This window comes from Fusarium solani (genome assembly GCF_023522795.1).
Source record: "Fusarium solani strain SB1 chromosome Unknown bctg00000007, whole genome shotgun sequence".
NCBI lineage: Eukaryota > Fungi > Ascomycota > Sordariomycetes > Hypocreales > Nectriaceae > Fusarium > Fusarium solani.
This window is the reverse complement of record NW_027072150.1, coordinates 1,874,966-1,901,239: the sequence shown is the minus strand read 5'-3', so window position 1 is coordinate 1,901,239 and position 26,274 is coordinate 1,874,966. Positions and strand designations below refer to the sequence as shown.

At 50.3% G+C, this 26,274-nt stretch overlaps 11 protein-coding genes across 11 annotated transcripts; 5 read left to right on the top strand and 6 right to left on the bottom strand.

Moving 5' to 3' along the window:
• Positions 1-353: 353 nt before the first annotated feature.
• MRS44_011501 (uncharacterized protein) lies at positions 354-3,365 on the bottom strand (the record flags this gene model as incomplete). Its single annotated transcript, XM_046275708.2, has 1 exon — positions 354-3,365. One exon carries the CDS (start codon positions 3,363-3,365, stop codon positions 354-356), a length of 3,012 nt encoding a protein of 1,003 aa, XP_046134787.2.
• Positions 3,366-5,009: 1,644 nt separating this feature from the next.
• Positions 5,010-6,179, top strand: MRS44_011500 (uncharacterized protein; the record flags this gene model as incomplete). The annotated part of the gene is made up of 1 exon (XM_046275709.2): positions 5,010-6,179. The coding sequence occupies one exon, from the start codon at positions 5,010-5,012 to the stop codon at positions 6,177-6,179; it is 1,170 nt and encodes a 389-aa protein (XP_046134788.1).
• A 207-nt stretch (positions 6,180-6,386) lies between these two features.
• MRS44_011499 (uncharacterized protein) lies at positions 6,387-7,749 on the bottom strand (the record flags this gene model as incomplete). Its single annotated transcript, XM_046279974.2, has 2 exons — positions 6,387-7,619; positions 7,672-7,749. 2 exons carry the CDS (start codon positions 7,747-7,749, stop codon positions 6,387-6,389), a joined length of 1,311 nt encoding a protein of 436 aa, XP_046134789.1.
• Positions 7,750-8,223: 474 nt separating this feature from the next.
• Positions 8,224-9,526, top strand: MRS44_011498 (uncharacterized protein; the record flags this gene model as incomplete). Its single annotated transcript, XM_046283341.2, has 5 exons — positions 8,224-8,341; positions 8,404-8,447; positions 8,500-8,895; positions 8,948-9,148; positions 9,218-9,526. 5 exons carry the CDS (start codon positions 8,224-8,226, stop codon positions 9,524-9,526), a joined length of 1,068 nt encoding a protein of 355 aa, XP_046134790.2.
• A 483-nt stretch (positions 9,527-10,009) lies between these two features.
• MRS44_011497 (uncharacterized protein) lies at positions 10,010-10,975 on the bottom strand (the record flags this gene model as incomplete). Its single annotated transcript, XM_046280976.2, has 1 exon — positions 10,010-10,975. One exon carries the CDS (start codon positions 10,973-10,975, stop codon positions 10,010-10,012), a length of 966 nt encoding a protein of 321 aa, XP_046134791.2.
• Positions 10,976-11,885: 910 nt separating this feature from the next.
• Positions 11,886-12,339, bottom strand: MRS44_011496 (uncharacterized protein; the record flags this gene model as incomplete). Its single annotated transcript, XM_046280977.1, has 4 exons — positions 11,886-11,941; positions 11,995-12,031; positions 12,084-12,151; positions 12,210-12,339. 4 exons carry the CDS (start codon positions 12,337-12,339, stop codon positions 11,886-11,888), a joined length of 291 nt encoding a protein of 96 aa, XP_046134792.1.
• A 2,628-nt stretch (positions 12,340-14,967) lies between these two features.
• MRS44_011495 (uncharacterized protein) lies at positions 14,968-17,017 on the top strand (the record flags this gene model as incomplete). The annotated part of the gene is made up of 7 exons (XM_046270827.1): positions 14,968-15,225; positions 15,387-15,728; positions 15,783-15,940; positions 15,989-16,250; positions 16,296-16,427; positions 16,475-16,787; positions 16,851-17,017. 7 exons carry the CDS (start codon positions 14,968-14,970, stop codon positions 17,015-17,017), a joined length of 1,632 nt encoding a protein of 543 aa, XP_046134793.1.
• Positions 17,018-17,672: 655 nt separating this feature from the next.
• On the top strand, positions 17,673-18,066 carry MRS44_011494 (uncharacterized protein; the record flags this gene model as incomplete). The annotated part of the gene is made up of 3 exons (XM_065619756.1): positions 17,673-17,715; positions 17,768-17,823; positions 17,875-18,066. The coding sequence occupies 3 exons, from the start codon at positions 17,673-17,675 to the stop codon at positions 18,064-18,066; spliced, it is 291 nt and encodes a 96-aa protein (XP_065475828.1).
• Positions 18,067-18,330: 264 nt separating this feature from the next.
• Positions 18,331-22,347, top strand: MRS44_011493 (uncharacterized protein; the record flags this gene model as incomplete). Its single annotated transcript, XM_046272636.2, has 4 exons — positions 18,331-19,306; positions 19,556-19,577; positions 20,012-20,418; positions 20,468-22,347. 4 exons carry the CDS (start codon positions 18,331-18,333, stop codon positions 22,345-22,347), a joined length of 3,285 nt encoding a protein of 1,094 aa, XP_046134795.2.
• Positions 22,348-22,591: 244 nt separating this feature from the next.
• Positions 22,592-23,096, bottom strand: MRS44_011492 (uncharacterized protein; the record flags this gene model as incomplete). Its single annotated transcript, XM_046283342.2, has 3 exons — positions 22,592-22,787; positions 22,840-22,954; positions 23,009-23,096. 3 exons carry the CDS (start codon positions 23,094-23,096, stop codon positions 22,592-22,594), a joined length of 399 nt encoding a protein of 132 aa, XP_046134796.1.
• Positions 23,097-24,283: 1,187 nt separating this feature from the next.
• Positions 24,284-26,237, bottom strand: MRS44_011491 (uncharacterized protein; the record flags this gene model as incomplete). The annotated part of the gene is made up of 5 exons (XM_065619755.1): positions 24,284-24,358; positions 24,444-24,526; positions 24,573-24,891; positions 24,945-25,691; positions 25,755-26,237. 5 exons carry the CDS (start codon positions 26,235-26,237, stop codon positions 24,284-24,286), a joined length of 1,707 nt encoding a protein of 568 aa, XP_065475827.1.
• Between the last annotated feature and the right edge of the window lie 37 nt (positions 26,238-26,274).

Here is a 26,274-nt window from a genome sequence, read left to right as displayed (position 1 = left end):
GGTCCCAACAAAGGGGAATGTACAAAATCACCAGTTATCAAAAGCAAGGCGTAATGCTAGAGATGTATTTCACATGTGTATTAAGAGACGTGCTCGCCTCATAACTTGCCATACTCTTTAATTCGCCTTCTTTGCGCCGCGGAGGCGGCGTACTTCAAACTTCCGCCCAAAGATGGAACAATCCAGGTCGCAATCATGCAGGTCGTGACCATTCATCAGCCACAACTCTCTTAAAAGAACTACGGCTTGTTCCAGCTTGATTATTCTGTCTTGTAGAGGTCCCCCAAACGCCTGAAGCAGATTAGATCGGTGAACTGTTGAAGGGGGAAAATAGTAAACCATAAATGCCTCACTCACCACCAAGGCGGCGATAGTCGAGTGACTCTATCACTCAAAAACTCGTCCACAGCGGCATTGACTCTTTCGAACCTCGTCTCCACATCACACTCTCTGTCCACCTTGTCATTCAGCGGTTTGGCTCCAGATGTGGTTTGCTGGAAGATTTTCTCCAATTTCCTCCACTCTGTCGTCTCCATTTTCCCCGTCTTCTGTAGATCTGATCCGTGCTTACAATGCAGAAGCAGGGTGATACACTCTGTGATCTTCCTCGAGTCTTCCTCAGACTCAATTTCGTAATAGTCCTGAGCGACCTCTATTTCCTCGCCGACGCGGATGAGAATGGCTTGAGCTGAAGGCTCCTCTTTTTGGGAGAGAACCCCGGGTATGCAGAGGCTCGGATGCACCAAGCTGCCAATGACCATGGCCAAGTAGGGTGCATTAACCCCCATTACCACAAGCGCTCCATCTTCGTAGTGGAAGCTCCTTATGTTTGAATTGCAAAACGTGATCGATGTATGATCCTCGCCTGGGAGATCTGAAAACCTCACTACGAGCTGGACATACACGTTTTGAATCGAAGGTGCTTGTTTCCAAAGCAATGCGAGTGTTGTGACAGCTTCCTCCACCATAGAAAGAAAAGGATAGTCTTCAAGAATAGACACCAAGTACGTGAGCAGAAGACTTCTGCTGAGGTTGAAATCAGTGGAGAATGGTATCTTTGAAAAATTCGGCAAACCCGAACTCAACAGTGACTGGATCAGCCTTTCTCTAGGCGCGATAACACCCTCAGGAGTATAGTACCCTGACCTTCTGCTGCAGTACGCATACAACAGAGAAGCATAAGCCTGCGCTTTGAGCTGGCCGGTTTGCTGCATTTCCTGGATTCGCTTGAAAACGTAGTCGCAAAATCCATAATCGGCTGCCGCCTCCAGAAATTTGATCTCAAGCCCACTCTGAAAAAAGAGACTTCGCGCGACCGATGGCCCCGCCAAGTATCCTTTGTAGAAAGCCTTCTCAATGTCTGGCAAGGTACGTTGTGAAACGTAAGCGACCTCCCCAGAACGATAAATTGATTGGAAAAAATGGTCAGTAGATTGCCTCCAAAGTTTGGAGTTCCAAAGCTGGCATCCCATGAGGACTGCTTTAACAAGCCGTGCTTGAAGGACCTTCTGAGAAATGTCGCCCCGTTTCCACAACTTCTGGCCCTCCACTTCATCTAGAAGGAAGTCACGGGCTGTTCGATGGACGAACTCCACCACCATGTTGTCGTAACATGTCAGATCACAGTATGGTCCAGAGTCTCCGTCAGTCTCAAAGGGTATCATGGTCACCATCAGTAGGCCAGCTGACCAGGCTTCGATGGAATTCCTTGTATCGCGACACAGCAACTCGAGCTCCTCTTTGGAAACTTGGTCATTCTGGTTCAAATATTTGTCCAGAAACGAGGTGTCTGCTGCAGCCATAAGCTCAAAGACGGTCACCTTCCTGGTGTGCTTGAGGCATATCATGTCTTCTGCAAGAATGATGAGGTTCATAAACTGAGAGAAACCCTTCTGGTATGTCTCTGGATCCTCGTCGCACCGTTGCCACATACTGGAGTACAACTCGCTGAGAGACTTTGGCATTTGGCGCAGTCGTTCCTCTAGAAGCTGGAGTGAATCGCCCTTCTGAATCCCACGCTCGAGCGACCTCGAAACGAGTACAACCCACAAAAAGACTCCGTTGGCTTCTAATAAAATTTGATCCACGAGACAATCGACCTCGAAAGCGTCATTCCTGTGGGACATTGCTCGATTGAGGATACCCTCAGCATACTTCCTGATATCATCTCGTGTGAAAGCATGCATGGGTAGTGTTGGGTAATGCCCAAGGTACATCTTCATCGCGGGTTCCGGACGACTTGCCAAACACATCTTTACCTGAGGGCTCTGGAGCTCATTGATGATATCAATCAGATCTCGTGGGCTCTCCTCCGGTGACAGTTCGTCGAGACCATCAAGAAAAATGCAGAAGGCTTTTCCAGGTTGTCGAATCAGGTCGATGAGAATTTGTTGAAGTTCCGTCGGATCCCAGTCCGTGGTGGATGACTTGCGACCGATATCAGGTTTGGCTTCCAGCAAAGCTAGAGCCAAAGGGAGATCTTTAGATAGGATTTGGTGGACTAGAGAGCATAAAAAGCCCTTAATGCTGTTCTGCATCGGCGAGCCAGCTAGCCAAAAGTAGTGCGACACAATCTGAACACCTGGCTGCCACTGCTTCAAGGAATCCCTGGTTGGAGACTCCTTAGAAGCGATGAACTTCATAAGAGTGCTCTTGCCTGACCCCGCCTTTCCGCATATCCAGTAGATTGGTGGTCCTTCGGACTGCAGCCAAGTGGTGAAGCAAGGCCAGCTTCGAGGGTGACATTCAGGATAGGCTTGCTCGGACTTGTGGTCACTGGCAAGACCATATTCCGTGGATGGTCTAAAAATCCAGCGACAGGTGTCGGAATATTCTTGCCTAATCATGTTCACTCTCTCAATCCTCGCATCAAAGTTCAAGCTCTTCAGAAGGTGGTCCCAATCTCGTCGCTGTTCGTTCTCTCTCTTTTCTTGTTGGACCCTGGTACGTTCGTCTTGAAAGTCGCGAGCCGTGGCAGCTATCTGCTGTTCTATCATCCGTTGATTTCTCAAATATTCCGAATTGAATCGATCTTGAGCTCTTTCCAGAGCTTTGAGGATCTGTTGGGAGAGGTCTTGCTGCCCCGAAGCGGCCTGCTGCAGTGTTGTCGCCAGGAGTCCCTTGAACTCTGCAAGGATTTTGGTCTTCAAGCTTGAGGGATCGACCAGGCCCAGGATTCTCACAAGGAGCTGCGTATCCAGGCTGGACTTGAGGTTGTTGAGGTCCTTTTCGAGCTCGCTCAGATGGTGTTTGTGGCGAATAGCTTTGATAGGGGCAGCCAACCCCCTCCTCCACCCACTGGCCCTGCTGGTTGGAGTGAGGAGTTCCAGCTCGTGGTTCAACTTGTCCGCGGCAGCTTTGCACATGGTGGCCCTCTGTTGCAGCGCTAAAGCATCAGGCCCCAGGTTGAGTTGTCGTTGAGTTAGGCTGTCGTTTAGGTTCTTGCAGATCTTGGCGGTCTGACTGCTGTAGTCTTTGAGGCTGGGGTCAATCTCTCCAGTCTTGTAGACTTTCCGACACAGCGATATGGCTTCCCCCCAAAGGAGAGCAGCTGCATTATGTTGCACGCCAGGCCAAGGGCCGCTAAGGGCTCCATGCCAGACAGGATGACGGCTTGGAGGGTTGGGTTTCGTTCGAAAGGTTGGAGCACAGGTGCAAGAGGAGATGCGAATTTTAAATCAGGTAGCTGAAAGTGAGCCCAACAGTATCGGGCTGTGGAATGGCTGAGCATGCAGGTTGCCCGCATGACAGCTAGCCAATCATAAGATCGTTGCATGCAAGTAGCTGTTGAATCCTTGCTTTGTCACCAAGCCCGTTATCCTTTGTTTTCTCATCTGGTCCTGCTGGCTGTAAGGTTGTGTTTCTCCATCCATCTACTTTCGCGAAAACATAATAGCCGTATCCTCCCAAGTCATCAATAAGTAAGTAATCCGTTGCGAGAGTTAGGTTCCGGTTGGGAGCCGCGCCCGGAGGGGCGAGAATTTGCTTCCGGCCTAAGTCCATCGCACAGGTCGCCAGCCTGATTGCCAAGACTGGCTGAGGAGACTGTTGCAACAATTTTCAAGCCACCCCATAAGCGACGGACACACAGATAATTGCCTCGAATGAAAACACAGTTATGGGGCAGCCGAAATGCCAGTCAGTCTGCCTTGGTGTGTAGTGGAGTTGGCAGCAGTCAAACCTTGGTCGAGAGGCGGAGCACTCCATTGAGAAACGAGGCCAACTGGGGAGCCCCCTTATAAATTTTTGAGAACATTTGTTTCTGCGACATGTTTACTGGCCGAGTATCCACATAGATTCTATTAGAGACCTACATGGCCTCGAAAAGCGCCACAAGAGTATGCATATCATTTATCAGTGTAGTGCTCAAATAGATGAAGCGGGATTTCTTTCCTGTAAGTGTTTCTTCTCGACGTGGGCTGGATCGGAAATGGGCTGGTCGAAAGAAGGCCAGGAAAGATGTGCGAGGTCGTTGGGTTGAGGCACAGCGAGCGCGCAAAGCATCGTCACTTGACAGCTGAGAGAACAAGTGCTTATAAGTATCACGACTATTGACCGTGTCGGCGAATAACGTGAGTACCTGCTATAGGCAGTTAAACGCCAGCGGTTTCATGTGCACATGTTATGTATCTAACTTTGGAGAGTCGCAGTACCCAGTCGCTCGGTCCTTCTCCTCGAGGTATCAAGCCGTCCCCCTCACGCAAAGCAAATAGATACATTGGCCTGCTAGCGCTTAAGGTACACTTCGGTAGCTTTTTCAATCCTTTTTCCTGCAGAAAATGATTCAACTCGAGCAACAGTAGCAATCTGAGACGAGTATATGTACACCCCGCTATATAAATACCGAGGTTTCCTTCTTTTGGGGTAATCACGTGCAAAACAGCAGTGATTCCCCAACGTCATGCGATAAGCGCCAAGCGCTCAGGGAAGATAACCATTCAGCCCTAGCAACAACAACAACAACTATCAACAAGACTCAGACCCCTGCCGCCGCTTCATTCCCTTACCCGATGCCTCATTCTCATCATCATCACAATCCTCAACACCATGTCGAACACCTTGATAGGCTCCCGGACAAGACGCTGGTGCAGATCTTCAACTGTCTACCAGGCCACGACCTCTGCAGCGTCTCGCGACTAAATAAACGCTACCACGCCCTCGCAGACGCTGTCTTGTACAAGACAGTCCAATTTCTAACGCCTGAGCTGCATCTCATCTTTAGCGAGTCCCTTAATTACCGGCCTAGGCGCGGCTCGGCGATCCAGGATATCAAGCTCGCTTATCCCGCATCCACTCTCCCTCAGCTCATTTCCGACAAATCCTTGCCATCCAACAGCATATCTCAGACCATTTCTCGCATGTCAAACTTGGAGACGCTGGATATCGCCGTGCCTGTTTCGCTACTACACAGCGTGGGACACCTTTTCAACAGCCCTTTTGACCTGGCTTGTCTCAAGTCGTGTACCCTTTTTTACCAGGATGAGGACGACCAGTATTGGGATTTGCAAGAGAATATCCACGTCTTCGCTCATCCGACGCTCGAAACGCTGGTTATTAAGAGGGCGAAGCTGGATGATCGCGGATTTGACGTGGTTGAACGTCCACACGAGACTGCTCTCAGCAAGTTGCATCTCATCGAATGCGACATTAACGACGATGCACTCTCCGATCTCCTCATGTTTCCGAAGGCCCTCAAAGAATTCGTCATGACCCACCCTGAAGATCCCTCACCCGAACTTGAGGAAAGCTCTGATAGCATCAGAGACTATTTCATGGCCCTAAAGTCCGCGTGTCACTCGCTGGAAACAATCACGATCGATTCACCATTCCTGCGCAGTTCTAGGGCCCTTGCCCTGCGCGACTTCACTGCCCTCAAAACTTTGCGGCTGAACTGGGACCATCAGCTATACGGAAAATCTTCAAAAAGGCCGCGCCTGCATTCGGTAGGACTACCGCCGGAGCTCGAGATTCTGGAGTTCTTTAACGACTTGGGCACTGACGATGAGGTCACGGATCTACTCGTGAACACGATAGAGAACGTGAACCTAATGGCGCGACACCTGAAGGAACTGATTGTGAGGGTGGACGATCGCGAAATTCCCAAGGAAGTTTTGGAAGCTTGCAAGTCGCAATCGCAGTTCCATCTTCATGTGATTGGCGGCGACGAAGACTCGGATTAGATCATTATAACTACATTGGATAGACTAGAACACCGTCATAGAATCAAGAATGCCAGTAGGATAAGTGTAGAAAACGCAGCATATTTAGCGTATGGGGGAACCATCAGTTTTTCTGTACATAGCTCTCTTATTACTGAAAGAATAATACGATTCTCTTGATTACTGAATGGTAGGATGGAAGGGCACCGGTCTGGGGCCCTTGGTCTACTACGACAGCTGAATTACAGATTCTGCGATTGACGAGTCCACTGCAGCTCGCCGGATCCCTGGTACAGGCCCTAGACATGTGGCACTCGAGGCCAGCAGCTGCACGAGCTTGTCGATGTCAATGATGATCTGGGAGGCCGGCGGAAAGCTCTGTTGAGGGGTATCAGTCCACGGTGCTCTTGATGGTTCGATCGATTGGATCCCTGTCTCAAGAGGTGGAAGGAGCTCGGCCGAGCCAATCCATTCTTGGGTTGTTGGGACACCAAACACAGAATAGTCCCCATATTCGTGACGTTGCTCTTCCACAGATGCATCTCCAACCTCAGGTCGTGGCTGCCGTTGATAGTCGATCTCGGAGGAGGCTCGTCCTAGACCCTGGACTGCAGAGGGTGAGCTCTGATTGTTGATCTCATGACCCAAGTCGGCGCCACGTAGGAAGATACCTCTATCTTCTAAGTACTCTTCAACATCCATGGCCTCGAGCCACTCCCCTTGAAGGGGCTCAAATGCAGTCGCGAGCCTAGTCCTCGTCTTGCCCCTCACAATCCTCTGTACCGACGGTGCCGGCAATCGAGGTATAATGTCTTGGCTCCCCTCAACACCACGATACATGAGTGGCAAATGGGGCATAGAATGGGGTAGATAGCGGTAGTCGTCCACCACGAGCGGGAGTGCCAGCATGTTGAGGGACTCGGACTTGAGAAGCTCCTCACCGAGAATATCTAGAGGCAACCTCAAGTCTAGGACCCGGCCCTTGGGTCCACAGTTCCCTGCTAGGATGGTGAAGACACGCTCGAGACAAGCTCGAAACAGCTTCTCAGATAGTGTGCCCAATATGAGGTCAGCAGAGCGAATTGTGAGTGCGACGGTCTTGGACGACAACTGGGTTTGTAAATCTCTAGAGACCTCATTTGTAAGCGAAATAGGCCCCGGTTGCTGCCGTTGAGTTTCGGAATCGAAGGCTTCCGAAGCAAGTAACAACCTGGATGACTTGCTTGTGTTGGTAGCGATTGTTGCCATTTCTGAGGCCGCCTGATTCAGACGGGCAACAAGATCAGACGAGCTTCGTACTTCAGGTAGACCAAGAGCATGTCGATGGAAGCTACCAAAAGTTGCCAGCGCCTGGTCCAAGGCTTGGCTGAGCTGTTGGTTCCGGGTTCTTTCCTGGTTGAATGCACTTTCTTTCCGAGCTCGGTACGTTCTCTGCGCCAATCTCATGCGTGTTCGCCTAATCTATAGCCTCTTATTAGCTGCAGTTCTGTGAAGTGGGTGTTGGTGCGCGCACCTCGACTTGGTCGTTGTTAACCTGGCCACGGCCTTCTACGCGGGGCCGGCCGCGCCGCGGTACATGTTCATTCGTCATTATCTTTTTGTCTTTATTCGTTTATACAACTGGTCGGTGATGGAAAAAGGCAAGTGTCGACAAGTAGAAACGGCTTCAATCCATCCTAACTTGCTGATAAATCCATCCTCAACCCCTGGACAAGACAAATTGCGGGGCGGCAGATCTTCTAACTAGGCCCTTTGCGGATGTCGTGTCTTTGTTAAACGTCGATTGGACAAATGGTGGATCCTCGTAACTCGGCCATATGAAGCGAATGTGTTTCATTATTCACGATTTGAGGGCGGTATGATATAATCATCCTAATTCTAAACGTTTGATGACGTTGATGCTTTGAAATAGGAGGATTTACGTTGTGTACCCCTAGGTGCATTTTGGCATGATAAATAGGCCCTCGGGCTTCCCTTGAAAATCGATCCTATTCATCACTTCCAGATACAGATTTTCGCCGACTCGCAACTTCTCAGATCCTTCATAAAAATACTTTCTCCCAAAATGGTTCCCAAGACTCAGAAGCAGTGGATTCTCCGCGGCAGTGGCAGCTTTGACTCCCTGGAATTCCAGAAGGAAGCCCCAGTCCCTTCGATCGGTGACCAAGATGTCCTTGTTCAAAGTACTCCCATTCCCTTGCCGGGATAAAGTTACCTCGTTGGTGGCTGACATGTAGTCAAACAGTTCATGCCGTTTCGCTCAACTTTCGCGACCCCGTGCTGTGCATGGTAAGCTATGCATTCATTATCCTCAATGATGACTGCTAACCCTCAACGCCAGGGACGCTATCCTTTTCCGCTAAAGGATGGCGTAGTACCCGTGTCTGACGGTGCCGGTATTGTCGTGGCTGTCGGTTCTCACGTGAGTCGCTTTGTCGTCGGTGACCGAGTTGCCACAACGCTCCACCAGCGTCACCTGGCTGGACCTCTGGATTTCAGAGGTAGAAGGAGTGCTATCGGAAGTGAAAATGATGGCGCTCTCAGAGAGTATGCCTCGTTCTCAGAGGATGGCCTCGTTGCCGTTCCAAACAACTTGACCTTGAACGAGGCTGCTACTCTACCGTGCGCCGCGTTAACTGCCTGGAGCGCTCTTTACGGGCTTGAGGGTCACTCCTTGAAGCCTAGTGACTTCGTTCTTACGGAGGGCACGGGCGGCGTTAGCAGTTTTGCGGTCCAGGTACAGCTCTATCAACCAAAGCCTGAAGGGCATGAAACTAACTGTTTACAAGTTTGCCAAAATTGCTGGGGCCAAAGTCATCGCAACTACCTCTTCAGCTGAAAAGTCAGATCACCTCAAGAAATTGGGAGCGGACCATGTCATCAACTACAAAGAGAACCCGAACTGGGGACAGCTTGCCAAGAATTTGACTCCCAACGGCGAAGGAGTCTCGCTCGTTGTCGAGGTCGGAGGGGCGTCCACTTCCAGACAGGTATGTTGCCCCCCAAAGGCCTCTTAAAGGCACAATGATTCGGTTCCCAACTCACAAACCTGCCGCCAGGCGCTCACTGCTTTGAAACTCAACGGGTTGATCTCAATGGTGGGCTCTGTCGGCGCCTTTGCATCGCCCGGGAGTGATGAAGCCACGGAGCCGACATTTCTCGAGACGGTCATTAGCGGGTGTACGGTACGTGGGATCAATTGTGGACCAAGGGTGCAGTTTGAGGAGATGAATCGTGCCATTGAGATTCATGATATTCATCCTGTCCTGGATGCGCGAGTCTTCAAACTGGAGGAAGCCCGCCAGGCCTATCAGCATCTCTGGGATCAAAAGCACTTTGGAAAGGTTGTTATACAGGTAGCATCCTAAGACAGCATCTATGAAGTATGAAGATGCTCCGTAGATAGAAGAGACCCTAGATATAGGACAGTTATATCGAACATTGTCGACTAGATGGATATGCTTTCATTGCTAGGCTCTTTGCGGATGTTATGACCTTTCATGCCATATCGGTTGGATGAATTGCGGATTTGTCTGATTCGCCGCAAACATGGTCTCTAGTTGACGGCCTAATGCGGCCAGCCCATTGATAAACATATCTGGGCTTTAAAGGAGGTGTGAAAGAAAATGGTACTGTCGACATTAAAAGTGACTGCTATTTAAACCTGGATACTCTTAAGTTCGTGCACCACATACTTGACATATCGCTCTTGTAGTAGAATACTAGTGTGAACCTCGGTCTCGTTGTCATCCCTTATACCTAGGCCGGACTGACCAGCTTCATCGTTTAGATACCCTTCGAGGCACCGTCTCACAACCCCGTAGTATTTCTTCCCTGCGGTATTCAAGACGTTATTCAAGCATCCAGATTAGATAGTCACGGATCTCTTTGGACCGAAATAGAGTTACTGTTGAGAGATCCGGAAGTTCCAAGAGCGTGTCCAGAGGCTTCCAGAACAAAATCTCCATGAGAACTATGCCGAGGCTATAGATGTTGAAAATCTTTTGAGAATGAACCGTGGTAGGTGCTTCATCTTGAATAGACGGCCAACGATAAATATCCCACACCGGGTTTGGATCTGATCTTTCGGATATATCATGTGCATCATGATGCGCGTATTCAAAGCCAGCGAGAATGGGTTGTTCCAGGTTGGTCCGAGTGCCGTCCCAGTAGAAGACGATATTGTCGCTGCGGATAGCCTTGTGAAGCCATTTGACGGAATGAAGATACATCAAGCTGGTAGCGAGCTTGGACGCAATCGTCACCTTGTCGGATAGAGGAGGTTGGGGGACACGGGTGAATAGCCAGTGTAAAGACAGTGGAGCGGAAGCATCATCTGTGCTATCCGGCATCTGAAAGTCCCAGCCCAGCCGACTCGTTCTTTCCTGATTATCTTTCTCGAGCACGTAGCCCGAACAATGGGGGGCACAGAAATCCTCCGATTTGGGAGATGCCAGAAGATTCGCCAGTTGTGCCGATTGCTGTAATGCTGTCGGGGAGATATCCAGTTCCAACTGCCCCGATGCGTTCCTAGAAAGCTCTCTGTGATAGGTTTTCCATTCCACCCCCACGAACCTCTTTTCACGCCCCCCTGGTGTGTACTTGGCAACCATTCGAGGCTGATTTCTGGCTGGTTCGTAAACCACGCAGTCTATGGGAATGGACAAGTCGGCAACAATATCGGCATGTATGCTACTTGTGTTGATCTCCTCAAGTTTTGCCAGATTGTACAGTAACTGAATGCTGTCGGGCTGGGTTTTGTTTGGACCGGAAAGTTCCAAGGAATTGCTGTTGGTTGGCAGGAGACTGGCGGTCATGAACTGTTGAAGCTCCGCCACAGATCCTCGAACCTGCACCATTTGCATGTGCTACTAGGTCACAAAGATAGTTGACACTTTTGTCGTAAACCACTATGAACGCCTACGATAATGAAGAGTAGTTGAAATGTTTAGGCCGGAATTTTGCTTTTTAGCAAGAGATGCCGTGAAGGGCAGTCTCTTTGTATAAAATTGGTAACTAAAAGTATTACTAGAGAAAGACAAATTGTACAGTTTACCACTGTCAAACATGTACATGCCCTGCCCCCCAAGACACCGCCCCTGTTTCCATGGACAGACAGCCACACAGAAGGTGCAACGTCTCTTACTTCAAATGCGGCACAACTCCCCACCGGTCGCTTGTGGGAACCTCACTCTTTTGTCTTTCTGTTTTCGCGATGTCGTGACATGTAACACCAACAACGCATTTCCAGCACCGCTTCCTCTGATCCAAGCCACGCTTGTGGGCCTGTGGTGGATATCAACAATAGAAAAATGTACGCCGAAACCCTCACTCCTCAGGGCCTACCTCTCCAAGCAGAGCATCTCTTAGTGGCTTTTCTGAGAGACACTCAGCATCTCCAGATTGAAGCACGGACAGCTAGAATTACTCCTTGTGTCTATGGAGCTTTGGGACTTGTAGCTCTACCGATTCTGCATCACGAGATAGCGGCAGCTCAGATATCTGTGAATTATGTTGCTTGAGGAATTTTCAAGAAGCTACGCTGTCTGGCTGTCTCCTGTAGGCACCCGGGAGCGGTCATGTGGGCCGGCGACACCCTACTCCGTCACAGCAGGATTGGTTTCTGAAGGGGAGGCTGTCCATCCTGGGTGTTTAAAAAGCCTGCTAGGGCTTCGCGGCACCTTGACTTTATCCTTCTCACGACCGGCCAGTCTGCCGCGGACACGGCTATGTAAAGCGAAAGCAGGTCATTTCACTCAAAGTGGCGTCCTTCCAATAGCATCCTAAATGTGTTTTGTAAGTACAAGACAGGACCACGGCTGGCGGCTGCACTCACTTCCGTTTGCGATAGTACCCTTGCCATCCACCCAGTACTGTTGTCACACTTAGAAAGCAACACAGAAAGAGGATAGACATGTTACCTACAGCACAGGGATCACCCGCCGGGTGATTGTCTTGCGTGTTCATCCATGTACAGGCTTCATGCACCCGAACTAAAAAGAGAATGAGCTTGCTGCTGTATACCCATTCTGACATTAACGTTACACTTACGGCCGTTGTCGAACGTGTGAACATAGTTGTTGGCAACCCACGTTCCGTCCTCGGCCTGTGCCCATGCATTGGTTCTGACGGCGAGCGATAGGGCCGTAACGAGGGCTGAAACGGTTGAAGAAAAGTGCATGTTGAAAGGTAATTAATTGTATGGGCCTGATGATAGGGTTGATGGGAATTTGGTCAAGACACTGTTCGTCTGTGGGAGGAAACGACATTTATACACAAGCTGGTTGCTTGTTCAATCGTTGAGGTATCCGTACGATGGTCCAAAAACATGGCATGTACCACTAGTGCTGAGCCAAGGCCTTGATAAGCATGGCCGTGTGAATCCTTCGAATCCTTTACTTTGTTAAAGCTAGAGAATTCTATTTCAATCTTGGTGCCGACGTCTGGTTTATGTGACAGTGCCCCCCCAAATAATGCCGTAGGACCGTAGGAGTTGCAGGATCGTCGCGCGATGAGTCCGAATAAGCCAATCATACACTAGCTTTTATTGCTATATTTAGTAGCTCTCGGCCCTCCTTGCAAGAACTTGCCGAATCTTCTAAACACGCGGTCCATGGCATCGCAAGATTGCAAGGCTCCATGGGGGACGTACGAATGCCTTGTGCTTCCTTAAGGGTGTTGCAACCCACCCGCTTATTGGCAGCGATTCACTACATGTGTTACATTTATTACGGTAGAACGCATGTATAGGTCGCTGAGTTATGCAAATTGAGCCACTGAGCGAAATCCTGGGTTGTTCGCTTAAGGCTCAGAGGCCAGAAGCGGCGGGGCTCCGGAATGCATCCAGTGCCATCTCTAGGGTTCACTGTTGATGGAATGGCTGTGGTGGCTTGTCCCGGACTAGGATATTGATTACATGGCATCGTTACTGCCCTCTTATAACTCCCTTCCCATTCTAGCTCCTGTTTCTGTGTTGCCCGCGTGACTTCGGCTGTCTCCAGCCTGATGCTTGGACGGAGCTTCCGTGTAAACATCCATCCCATAGGCATTTGCCAAGTTGGATGACCTCAGGTACGTCCTCGCTCGCGGCTGATGATTTGCATGGATCTTTCCTGCAGGATTAAACGAAAGAGGCCGAAAGAAGACGTCGTAGGCCTTTTGATAACTTTGTGGACCAGGCGGGCGATGTGCATATCAACATATCAGTCGCGTGGTTTCGCTTCATTTGCATTTCTCTATCGCAAGGCATCAACAGCGAGAGACGCCTGGATCTACCATTAGTATCAGGGCAGTACCCCGGGTGTCAGATATTTTCTTTTGAAAGTTCGACAAGTCTTGCGAGACCGGATCATTCTGTACTTGACGAGGAGTCCGCCTCGACCGATTCGAATATCTTCCCTCCAGATTGGGGTTAAGAGTTGGAAAATCCACCAGGTTTGTCGATATATTCGCAAACCCAGGTGAGGGTGGGCCAGACTTGATTTATTTCAAACATTAGCTGATGTCTTCAAGCCGGTCCAGCTGTATCAGGAATACCCATAAGCGGGAGGCCGCGGCCATAGTCTGCTGGCGACTCAGCCCGAGACTTTGAGGCTGTCAAGAACTGAAAAGGAGAGTATATAGGAGCCTACTATCTATCTCCAAAGCCTTGTACCGACGGGCCCCTGCCTAAAAGGGTCACTGAAGTTGGGCCGATGGACGGTTCACGGGACCCAAGCCTTGCCATCGCAACTGGCCGGGAGTTCTATGGCCACTATTACACTACTCTGAGCTGAAAAAAAAATAGGACGGAACTTATCTATCTGTTTGTATTAAGATTGATATATGTCCACTCCCTGGCGTTTAAAATCGAAGATATCGAGAAAACGCCTTTGTATATGTGGGGCTGGGAGCTCCAGTAACGGATCCTGCGAGTTATCTCACATTATGGATGACAAGAAGATCTAGCGGTGCCTGCACATGGACCAGTGGTATCACGCGGTGATGGATCACACCCGGCGAAATCTGATGTACTAGTCCGACAAGCTGGGGTATCTAAGGCATCTGGACAAGAGAGAAAGTACAGATATCTCACTGGGCTTTGGGAGGAAAACTTGGCGAGAGGGATGATGTGAATATCCGATGAGGGGATAGGGGCTTCTGGCAACATCATATCCGATACGCTACCTTGGTGGCCATGGGCACGACGTTCCGGGGAGATGGCTTAGAGGGTATTTGTGAAAGGGGATGCCCGAGTTTGGAGAGACGCATCTGGCCTAGGATGGCGTTTATCGAGATGTGTAAAGGACATATCTGTGGCATCCAGCAACTCGCCTTCGTTAAGATAAGAAAGGCCCCCCCCACGCCTGCGAGGAAGCCAACCATGCTACTCAATCAACATGCCAGCGTTTTACGCAAGCTTTGAATTAGCTCAGAGCGCGAGTTGTCGCCATAATGGCGGGCTATCTCAAGGTGATGGTGCAATCGCCCCTGCTCAACCCCCGCGTTTCTCATCACGCACGACTTGCTACCGCCAAGCTGGGTACGATACTCAACCCGAGTTCCGGAATCGGGGCTCTATTAGCACCGAAGCTTGGCTCATGGACCGATCCAAGTCCGAAAAACGCTCCATTCTCTGTCACCATCTTGGCCAATTCTGACGCACTGCTACATCGGCCCAAGCACGCCATAGGGGGCATATCGGGATGCCACTCTGTATGGGCGTACAAAAAGCCGCAAGCGCACCAAGCAGTGGGAGAGTGTTGGTTACGTCCGGTTTTCGATTCTCTTCTCAATCCTCTCTACCAATACGTATCGCAAACCGTCCATCATGGAATATGACAAAAATGTCAAGGACACCCAAGTCGACACTAACTCGACGCCCAGCGAGTCGGCCGATGCCGTGATTACCGAGTTCCCGCCTTCGACCGGTCACATCTACGGCTCCGTAGAGCCGCACGTCTTCTCGCACCCGGCCCGAGCCGAATATTGGAGGAATGTCTATGACAATGCAAAGTACGAGTGCAGACACAGGTTCGATCCGTCGTTCCAGTGGTCTCCTCTGGGTGAAGTTACCGTTAAAAGGAAAGTAATTACCAAAACCCTCCGCTCCAGCTTGCACACCCGCCACGGGATTCTATGGGGGGATGCTCCCACCGGCTATCCCTTGGATGATTCTGAATTTGTTCCCATCCGTGATTACCCATTGTCGTAAGTGTTGTGGTGCTGATCAGTGCTTCTCTCACTTAGCTGGACTGGCGAATCATGCTCTGGGTTTGGATTATGTTCTCGTCCCTCGATCTCGTCCGTCGCAACATCAACCGCGCCGTCTCTGACAATATGCTCGACGATATTGGTGTCAATACCAATGACTACAATACGGGCCAGACCATTTACTTGGTCAGCTTCCTCGCTGCCGAGCTGCCCGGCGGTCTGATCAGCAAGAAAGTCGGGCCGTTTCGGTACACGCCCACTGTCATTGTTCTTTGGGGCTCACTGTGCATGACCCAAGCCGCAATCAAGGCTAGGTGGAGCTTCTGGCTTCTTCGTGCTTTGTTGGGTGTTGCACAGGGAGGGTTCATCCCAGAAATGGTTTGGGACCTATAGATCCCGCCAGCACTGACCATTGCTAACAATTATGGGCAGATCCTGTATCTCTCGTACTTCTACAAGGGCAACGAACTAGCCGTCCGCCTGAGCATCTTCTACACTGCTATCCCGTTGACCCAGATCTATGGCAGTCTGCTTGCGGGTGGCCTCCTGGAAATGCGAGGAGTTCTAGGCTGGGGGGGCTGGCAATGGCTGTAAGTTGGGGAAGCCTGACAGAGTTGATGCAAACTTACGCTATACAGATTTCTTATTGAAGGCCTCATATGTGTCCTCATTGGAATTGCCGCCTTCTTTGTCATGCCTCCTTCAATCACCGAGCCCGCCTTGGCGTTCAAGCGCCCAGACGGTACCAACAAATGGTGGACGGAGGAAGAGGAAAAGATCCTCGTCAACCGCCTGCTCCGCGACGACCCAACGAAGGGTGACCTGAATAACCGTACGGCGGTGACCCTTAGGGGCATCTGGCAAACACTGTCCAACTTTGACCTGTGGCCCATCTTCATCGTGAGAATCCTATTGTGGCCCCCGATGACCTAGCTAATAACGCAGGTTGGTATTTTTGCTTGGATTCCCTTCCAGCCGACCTCGAATTATCTCTCCCTCATCCTGCGAGGAATGGGTTATACCGTGTTCCAATCGAACTTGCTGGCCATCCCCGGCTACGCGCTTTTCGCCATCAATGTACGCCAGATCCAACATGGTCCATACTCTCACCTAACACCAAGCAGGTCGTTGTATTTGGCCAGATATCGTCCAGACTGAATGAGCGGTTTCTCGTAGCGGCCTGTAGTAATCTCTGGATGCTGCCGTTCTTCTGTGCTCTCGTCGCCCTAAAGCCAGACACGAACCCCTGGATTCGATATGCCATGTTGACTGGCATCAACGGAATCCCTTACACCCATTCTATTCTTGTGGGCATGGTCAGCCAGAATGCCAAGGCAGTTGGCCGTCGAGCTGTGGCAGCGGCGATCTACAACATGACCTACCAAGTAGGCAGCATCGCCGCCGTCAACATCTATCGCGAAGGCGACAAACCCTATTGTAAGAAAAGACCCGATGCTGCCCGAGGAGAGAATGGAATGCTGACATGAAACCCATCACTAGACTACACTGCAAACAAAGGCCTTATTGGTCTCTGCGTAGTCAATATTGTGCTCTTTGTCCTGGCAAAGCTCTACTACGTGTGGCGAAACCGGGTTTTGGCCAGGCAATACGCGGATTTGTCTGAGACCGACAAGGCCCGCTTCTTCGATGCCCGCTTCGTGCATTGATTGATTCTATCTCGAGGAAAACAACATTTCTCGTACTCCAAGTCATCGTTTAACCGAACTGGGGTATCGCGGCTTCGTTTAGAATGTGAAGCTTGCTGGAGCCTTTTCAACAAAGGCGGAGGTTCTGCTGGGCTATTGTTGTGCTTGAGATGGATTGGTTTATTGTTTACCCGCACATTATCTAACTAAATTGACTCTTTATCCTTCATTAATTGATACAAAATTCGTGCGTTAGTATGAACCCAAATTCCTTAACTTGTGAGTGTTGTTGGTATGCGTACGCGTCGAGACTCTGGTATGGACAACTCCCGGCAGTGCACGATGATAAATGCTAACAGGGGAAATCAAGACCATTTTAAAAGGGAGATCCTTGGAAGAGAAGTTCCAGTTCTTCGAATCGAATGGATCGAATGGTAGAAACCCGAGGGAGAACTACGACGCCTATATACTCTGGATGCGAGAATTGCGAAAGTTGGATCCGGGTTGAGAAACCAAGCCCCTTTTGTGGACGGAACAACTCATCTCAATGAAGGTTGATGAGAGAGGGACAGCCGATGAGTTGCTGTTTAGAATCACGAATTGTAAAGACGAGGAGGACGGGCATATGTACCACTGCCTCTACTGCGCCGATGATTTCGGGAGTGAGTTTCCCATCATGTCTGTCCCTATTGGGGTGGAGCCTGATGATGGTCACCATGGTATGCAAGCTTCCCATCATTTACCAGGCGGCCGCTTACTATTGGACTCTAGACACCGTGCCCGATCAGAAGGGACTTGAAAGTCTTGACAGAGGCCTTTGCCAATCTGTGACACGCGGGGACGAGAACAATGTCGTGCTCTGGCTGAAAAGATGGTAGAAGCGAGTCGACTCTTGCACCGAGATGTCGGGCAGCAAGGCATTGCATACTGCTGCAAAGCTGGGCAAGACGAAAATTATGAAGGAGATCATAAAGAACGGCTTCGATGTCAATAACAACATTGAAGAACGCACCCCTCTCCGCGAAGCGACTGAGAACGCTCAGTTTGGAGCCATACAGCTTCTGCTGTAACAGGATGCCGATCCAAATATTGCCGACTATGGTCAAGAGCCACTTCTAGTTTGGGCCACAGCTCTTGGGTACAAAGACATTGTGGCCGAGTTGCTCGCAAATGGCGCCGACGTCAATGCTGTTGGCCCATCCCATCAGACCCCTTTGCACCAGGCCGCATTTTGATCCCACGCCGACATTGTTCGGCTTCTCCTGCAGCACCCAGGCATCAACCTCGGCATACGGGATGATAGAGGCTGCACGCCGCTTATGGTAGCAGCGGAAATGCGCCCCGAGCTCGTTGTCGAACTCATTCTCACATGCAGCACTGACGCTGACGTCCAAGACTTGGGTACGGGCAAGTCCTGGCCGAGACCCCTTCATCTAGCAGCTGCGAGAAAAAGCCCCGGCATAGTACGAAAGCTCATCAATCGCGGCGCTCAAGTCAATGCTCGAATGGAAGACAACTTTGGTGCGACGCCAGTTCATCTGGCGGCACAACAAGGGGACTTGCAAGTGCTCGAAGCCATGTTTGAAGCCCAGGTCGAACTAGATTTCCCGGATGGGCTCGGACAAACGGCTTTGCACCTGGCAGTGGGATATGGCCACCAGAAAGTGGTGCCCTGGCTGCAAAGAAAGGGGTTCGACATTGATAAACCGAATGCAGCTGGGGTTCGTCCTTTAGAGGTCGCGCTTGGCAAGCAAGATTTCGACATGGCCAGGTTACTCGTCGGTCAGGGCGCAGGCATTGACGGAATGCCATCGACACATCATCCGTACCTTCACGTGGCTGCCTATCATGGAATCCTGCCAGTTCTGGATTTTCTCCTCCAACACGGGGCATCTGCCAATATCCGCAATACGGAACGGCATACCCCTGTGATGGTTGCAGCTGCGAGAGGGAGTTGTGATTGCATCTCGCGATTGATCAAGGCTGGGGCAAATGTTGACGCAAGTGGTCCAGACCAGTTCACTGCAGCATGCTACGCGATATTAAATGGTCATCAAGAAGTCCTTCAACTACTTCTGGATCACGGAGCAGACCCTCATGTTCAGGCAAGCGGATCTAATAACTTGCTTCACATGGCCGCAATGAAAGGCTGGGTCCCCATTGGGAAGTTGCTACTCAAACAGCGAATTTCAAGGACGGCAAAGAATCTGAAAGGCGGTACCCCGTTGGACATAGCTAAACTGCAGGGCCAGCAAGACTTTGTGTCTCTATTGAAGGTCCGGATGACAGAAAATCAGAAAGAAGCGAGAGGTGGGCTTGGGCTTTCCGGGCTCGTTTGAAGGATTGTAGGGTGAGTTCGTGGGTAGGACTTGGTGGTTTAATGTGATCATAGTATAGGTCCTTAGTTAATTAGACTGCTTTGAAAGACCTATTCCGACCAATGAAACTCCGTCAAACACACCAGTTTAAAGGTACTGAATTATCGTCTCATCGAGTTGGGCACGCGGTTCCCAGCAGATGGGCTCTCGCCGTTCAATGATTGCCTTATGTCTTCCTCAGATGCTTCAACAAGAAACACTTGGTGCGTTTTGTCCCACACATGGCTAGATATATGACCCAACTAATCCGATAAAGATACTGTGTCTAGCCTGTCCGCCCACTCTTAGGCTCGTACTGCTCATCCTGAGTGATCAACCTGAGGAGTTCAACTTTCCGAGGCATGATAACCCTAGCCCTAACGATGATGGGAGCATCGAAGGGCACTGTCAGACTGATGGCACAACTGGCTTTATTGAAATCTAGATGTGAGATCAGGTTCATCCAGCACGACCAAACTCAACTCCTCTGCCACAGCGCTTCTGTCCCTGGCGGCACATTACTTTTGCACAGCTCTGGTATCTCCGTTGCCCATTCTCGAAAAGCGGCCAGAACGGCCCATTCGAGAACAACGATACGTATCGACCAACGACTGGGTCCTTTGTAATCTCTCTGAAACACAAAACCCTTATTCGGCAGCCGCTCATTCGTCAAAAAGACTGTTGCTGCAGGAGTATCGCAGGACCAACAGCCCTCGCCCCCTGTCAACCGCACACAGGCGTCATTTCTCTTGGCAAAGCTGAGCCGACCATTTTTCTGCTTCAAGTGCGGAGTAAATCACGACGCCTCGGCAACGCCACCTTTCCGGCCTCTTTCCCACTCATCACTCGCCTTGCCCTGGACAACTACCCGCCCAACGATGCCTCGCCCATCTTACGTTGAGTTGCAAAACCTCGCGTCCGACGCGGAGACGCCAGGGCAGGACAATGATGCCAGCAGCGAGTTTCAAAAAAAGCCGCATAGAACCTTGAAGGAGCAATCACCCTCTCGGTTTTGGACAATCGGAGTTCCAGGAGTCTTACTCACGATTCCTATCCTATATACTGGTACCATGTCCTCATGCCCCTCGTTAATTGCAAACTAACCTAGGTTCAGTGCTGCTGGGTATTGTGGCATCTCTCCACAACCAGAAAGAGAGCTCGTTTGGCAATGACGTACGAGAAGCCCTCCAAGTTGCTTCAACACTCTGGCCTATCTCGTTCGCGGCAGTTCTTGGGCCATTTCTCAAGACCCTGGCGCTCTACCGTGCCGAAAAAGGTTCAACTCTCGGGGCCCTGGAGTTTCTCTCGACCAGCCAGACCACTATCTCGGCATTCATAAACTTGGCCTTATTTGGAGGTACCCACGTCTGGACATTCGCTATTGTCGCCATCTGGTGTCTCAGTCCTCTTGGAGGACAAGCCGCTGTCCGGTCTATCGGCCTGTTCCCGAATTCTACCACCATACAGATTCCTGCTATGCACTATCTCGGCAGTAACATTTCTGATATGAATCCTTTGTATCAGGGTAACTCTGAAGGTGACAGGAGCCCATTCCTGGGGGCAGCCGTACGGGAGGAGTTTATCTTCAACCTGAGAAACAACGTCGCTGCAGTATTTTCAACGCCAGATGTGTTGCTTTCTCATGCCAATGGTTCTAGCGACGGTTTCGACAGCGCTGTCCAGAGTCTTGGGGGCAGGTGGCAAGCGGCCCGTATTGTGCAGCAAGATCTGTGGCGCAATGTACGGGTCCCGTTCCTGGAGCTACTGCCACACTACGATCCCGACCGTCCGCAAGCCTGGGTTGAAGTTCCCACCGATAGGGTGGTATCGTACGCGTCATTTATCGGTATCCCTATCCGTGGGGGCTCGACATCTCGAGCTGGCAACTCCACCATGATAGTACGATCCCATTACATGACGCTCTCGTGCGGAAAACCCTTTAACGGGTCGACCTGGCTCACCCCTACAGCACGAAAGCTTCGGTTTCACAACGTGAGCGATGACCTCACCTCCCAGTATCAAAGTAATTTCCCAATAAGAACCTGGCCCAACATTTTCTTGGACACGGTCAACGATACCAAGATCATTGAAGAACATGCTTGGCTTTCATATTACCCCATCAATGATACCGAGCCTACCACCAAGCTGAAGCTTGTTCTTGGGGGAGACTGCGAGGGACCCTTTTACAACAGGGTCTTCTTGCGTACATGCGATGTCAGCACGTCCTACGTAGACGTCCAGGTTCGCTGCACGAGATTGACGGCATTGGATGACCAGAACTGTAGAGCTGCTCGGATTCGACACACACCAGGGTTTCCCATGTCTGGCAATCTGACAGCTCTATCCAACTACGCCATTCTCAGGGGCACCACCTGGGAGTTTCCTTTCACGACCTCGGATTATGATATAGGAAGACCTGGCTTGATAGAGATATATCTCAAGGATCCACCCAGGACTCTTGGACGCATGGCCTTACCGACTGGCTCCCCGGGCTGTTTTACTAATGTTCCTTTGCATGCATTCGAAGCCCGATTTGCTACCGCCTTAAACACGTTTGTGACGGCCACGTTCAATTCCACCGTCCTCACAGGTGCAGATGGTACGAGCCTCAAGAACCGTAATATCATGTGGAAGAACACAACCGCAACATGGTCTGAGTTCACAGAGAGCGTTTACGCCCTCCACAAGCCCTGGTTCTCCGTCTGGCTATTCTCGACGATAGTACTTTTTGTTACCGCCATCGCCAACGTTGGCATTCGCGCAATTGTCACTGCTCCCGACTTCTTGAACAGCGTGGCGGGGTTGACAAGGGACTCGCCGTTTATCGACGTGCCTCAGGATCATACCGGGGAGAGTGGTTCGGACCGGTTGAGCAGGTTGAAGAAAACCGAGGTTCGAATACGTGATGTTCAGTCTTTGGAGGAAGTCGGGAGAATAGCCTTGACCACGGATTTGGATGGTGGAAGACTGATTTGGAGGAGAGCGTATGAGTAAGGTGGTTTTGACATATATGCAACATGTCCGAACTACCCGTTGAGAAGGGGGAGAGATAAAGGAGTCACAACTAACCTAGCTGTACCCTCTACCCCTACTTTTTAGCAGTAACCTAGAAGCTAGCTCTACTGAAATCTCAAAAACACAGTTCGGCAACCAAGTAGAATATTAATCGACAGCATTTCTGAACTATGCTCAACGCCCTGTTTGTATAAACCAAAATCACCGAAATCCATCGAAAGGCTTATGGCATGTGCATGCCGTCTTTGACAGGCTGGTAACCCTGATCGTTAGGGCCCTGGGCCTGTCTCGCCCGAACTTCCTTGTCCTGTTGCACCAGAGCACAGCAGAGACACCAGAATGAGGTGCAGCAATCGCCCATACCACTTCCCTCGATGCCATACTTTTCGCGGATCTCCCCACGTCTCATCATATTATAACTATTCTACGTTAGAAGGTATATGGTAGAGTTGAAGGTAAAAAGAGACTCACATCCAAGCACAGCCAGTGAAAGACTGAATGCCGCAGAAAATCATGCAATCCGAGTTGGTGCTCTCGACGGGAACATTAGGGGCATTTCGCATGCGGTGGGCAGTGCGGCCAAAGACTGGATAATGCTGCGCTTAGATGTTGCCGCGTCGATATTGGGCGCTTGACTTACGAATGCATGGTAGAAAGGTGCTGAGAAGACAGGAATCGCAAGGTGAGCAGTCGCAGAGGCTGCCCTGCCACTCTTGATTGTGGGACATGATTGCAGTAGCGCTGCTAAAAGAAATGAGTGACAAGAAAGGTAGTCAAAGGTAAGTATTGAATGCGAGAAGAAAGAGAGTGACGATAATGGAACAGACGGAAATAAAGCCACAATCAAGAGTCGAGAAGTAACAGTTTTATAATCAAACGTCACCTGTCGTGCAGACAAGAAAAAGGGTCAAATAATCGTATCGAATACGATTTAACTTCTCAAGCCGGACAAGGACCCACAATGACCAGTTGCGGAGAGGCCTCCGAGTGTAGCTGAACTCCCAGAATCGTCATTTCCTCCTTGGTAGAGTTAAATTCCCGTTTATTTCCTTTTCGTCAAATGCCGTGCTCAACAGTCGGTGACGCCGGTCCCGTCAACCTGGCCGGACGATCAGCCTCAGTATGATGGCGCACAGAGCATCTCACGAACCATTAGATGAGCCAAGATGTCAGAGTTACGATGTGACCAATCCTAGTTGTGCATCTCTCTTCCATGCTATGTGAGTAGCGTTGTGGGTAGTCTATAGCCCCATTTTCATCTGGAACGATTCTCACAACCACCTCTCATGGCTCTTGACTATACTGCAGTTGCAGTCTGCAACGTAGAGAGTGGCTGAGTGATGCTCCCCAAAGAATTCGCCCCTTCTCAAGCAAGCACGGACGACTCTCCTGAAAGGCCCGGGGTACTAGGCCATTCTCGGGGCAGGGACCGTTAAGCCAAGTCGATGTATTTGTTCCATGGCTCAAAGTATTGATGGGTACTGAATTAAGGGACCTTGACACATCATGAGTGGGGACTGGAGAAAAGAGGTCCGTCGGTATTTGCCGATCCGGAAAAGAAAGAGCGGGTTGAGTACTATACTTTCTGGGTTTTCTATAAGTTAGTCAGACAACAGACCACAGTCAACGTTGCTACACTATTCTCTCACCAGACAGAGTAGAGGATCTTGTTAAATCAGGCTATCACTGAATGACGACTTTAAAACCCTATTAGATCATTGAATGTGTGCTAAAAGGGAGCGTGCATTCTCCTAGCTCCGGACGAGGATCGTTAACTACCTAGGTTACGCCATTTTATACATTGGGTTTTAATGCTACCATGTGTTTTTCATTATGGCTTTGGAATAGTATTATCAGATACTTTGTCTGTCAGTGTTTACTCTGTAAGGATCGCTATGGAGAGAATATTCTTAAGTCAACTAGCAAGGAGGCCAAACAGGTTCAATGCAGAGTTGCGTAGTGACAGTAGGTCATAAGTCGCCTCAGGCGGCTAAAGTTACGTCAAAGCATAGTTATATTTATAAATCTATGAGAATAATAATATGAAAAACATGAAGAGGTGAATGGCCACGTACGTAGTAAACCCAACAGTAGAAAACAATATATGAAGTGCCGATAACAGACGGAGAGGCAGTTTGATTCAGTCCTTTGAAAGCCCCTGTATCGTTTGCACACAGGTGGCAAATCTACCCACTATTTCTTACAAGACCAACACGCCGTCGAGTTGGCCTTAGTGCAGGAATCATCAAACAGAGGCTTCTGAGGGTAAGGGCACAGAATCTGCTGCTGAGTCGAGTTGTCTGGCTTCGTCACGACAATGGGCGTGTACTCTGGCTCTGTGCCATTTTCAACCCAGGCTTGGAGCTGGGAGAAGAGAGCCTCGGGTTGACCGCCGTTACCACCCCAGCAGTGTCCAAGACCAGGAACGCGGTAGTATTTGTAGAAGGAAGTGATGTTGCCGACAAACTCGGACACTTGCTTGTAGTAGCTCAGGGTGCCTCCGGGAGAAATGCTTTGATCAGCCTGAGAAATGTTAGCTGGTCTGTTCGTACAAATCGGCCGAGTAGTATCCTTACCAGTCCATGATAGGTAAGGAGCTTGCCTCCCGCGTCTCTGAAATCACGCAAATCAATCTCGTTTGTCTCGAGATTCGAGGCAAAGACCTGCTTGACAGCCTTGTAAATGGTGTCAAATTCATTGTGGGTAATGTTGATGAGAGTAGCCGTGGCATCCTTCTTGACAAAAGCCTGGTAGGCAAAGACAACATTTGCTCGACCAGCGCTCGTACAGACTTTTCCCGTGCAGTTTGTCGGAGCGATGGTAGGGAGGTCGGCGCCAATGTCGTAGCCGTGATACAAAAACTTTCCATTCGAGAACCGTGGACCACTCCATGAAGCGTTGGCAACTGCTGCAGCGGCGTGGCTGATCTTGAGCTTCGAACCAGTGGTTGAGCAGTTGAATGACTTGCCAACCTGCTTGAAGGGGTCAAACTTCTTGCGACAGTCGTCGACGTCGCCGATGAGGCCATCTTCAACTCCATCCAGCTTATCGCAGGCTGAGATGGCGAGCGAGGTGATTTCATTCAGCTCACAGTCGCGAGGGAACTGCTGAGTGACTTCCATGTAGAAGCTCGGCCAGATTGAGTTGATGTAAAACTCGGCCCAGTTGATGGCGGGTGCAGCAGCGATGATGCCGTCATATGCAGAAGGATATTGCTGGGCAAGCTTCATTCCTTGGCGGCCGCCCTGTGAACAGGCGTTCCAGTAGGAATATGATGGAGCTTTGCCATATAGACTCTTGATGAGTGACTTGGCAAGAACCGCCTAGAAACATTTAGTTAATATGCATCCAGAGAACGGATTGGATTAGTAGGAGAGTACACTCACCTCGTCGTTGAGAGAAACCTGGCCAAAGTTCTGCAAAGCGTTGGTGTTGAGGCTTCCAGGGCTAGTCAAAAGCCAATCCAAAGGGTTCGGGGAGTCGGGAATTCCAGCATCGGTGGTGACAGAGGCAAAGCCATTGGCAACGGCATTGATCATTCCCGCGTAGGTCAAGATATACCGTCCGGGAGTCCATCCCGAGCCTCCAAGAGCCTGCAGTCTTCCATTGTAATTCTCCTCAGTGGGTAGCCATGCTTCAACATGCAAGGTATCGTTTTGGCCTGGATGCGTGTACGTGACGGTGACGTTGCAAAAAGTGACATTCTCGACGTTCAAAGCCGGCTGCGAGAAAGTCCATCCCTTGGGAACGTCGAAACTGTAGTTGGGCACGACAGTAGCCTCGATAGACAAAAACTCTGCTCCGAGGAGTGTCGGGGTTGCAAAGGTCGAGGCGACGCAGCGGGTCATGTTTGCGGAGAGGGAGGCCATGATAAACTGCTGATCTAAGACAGTGACCATTTTCTCT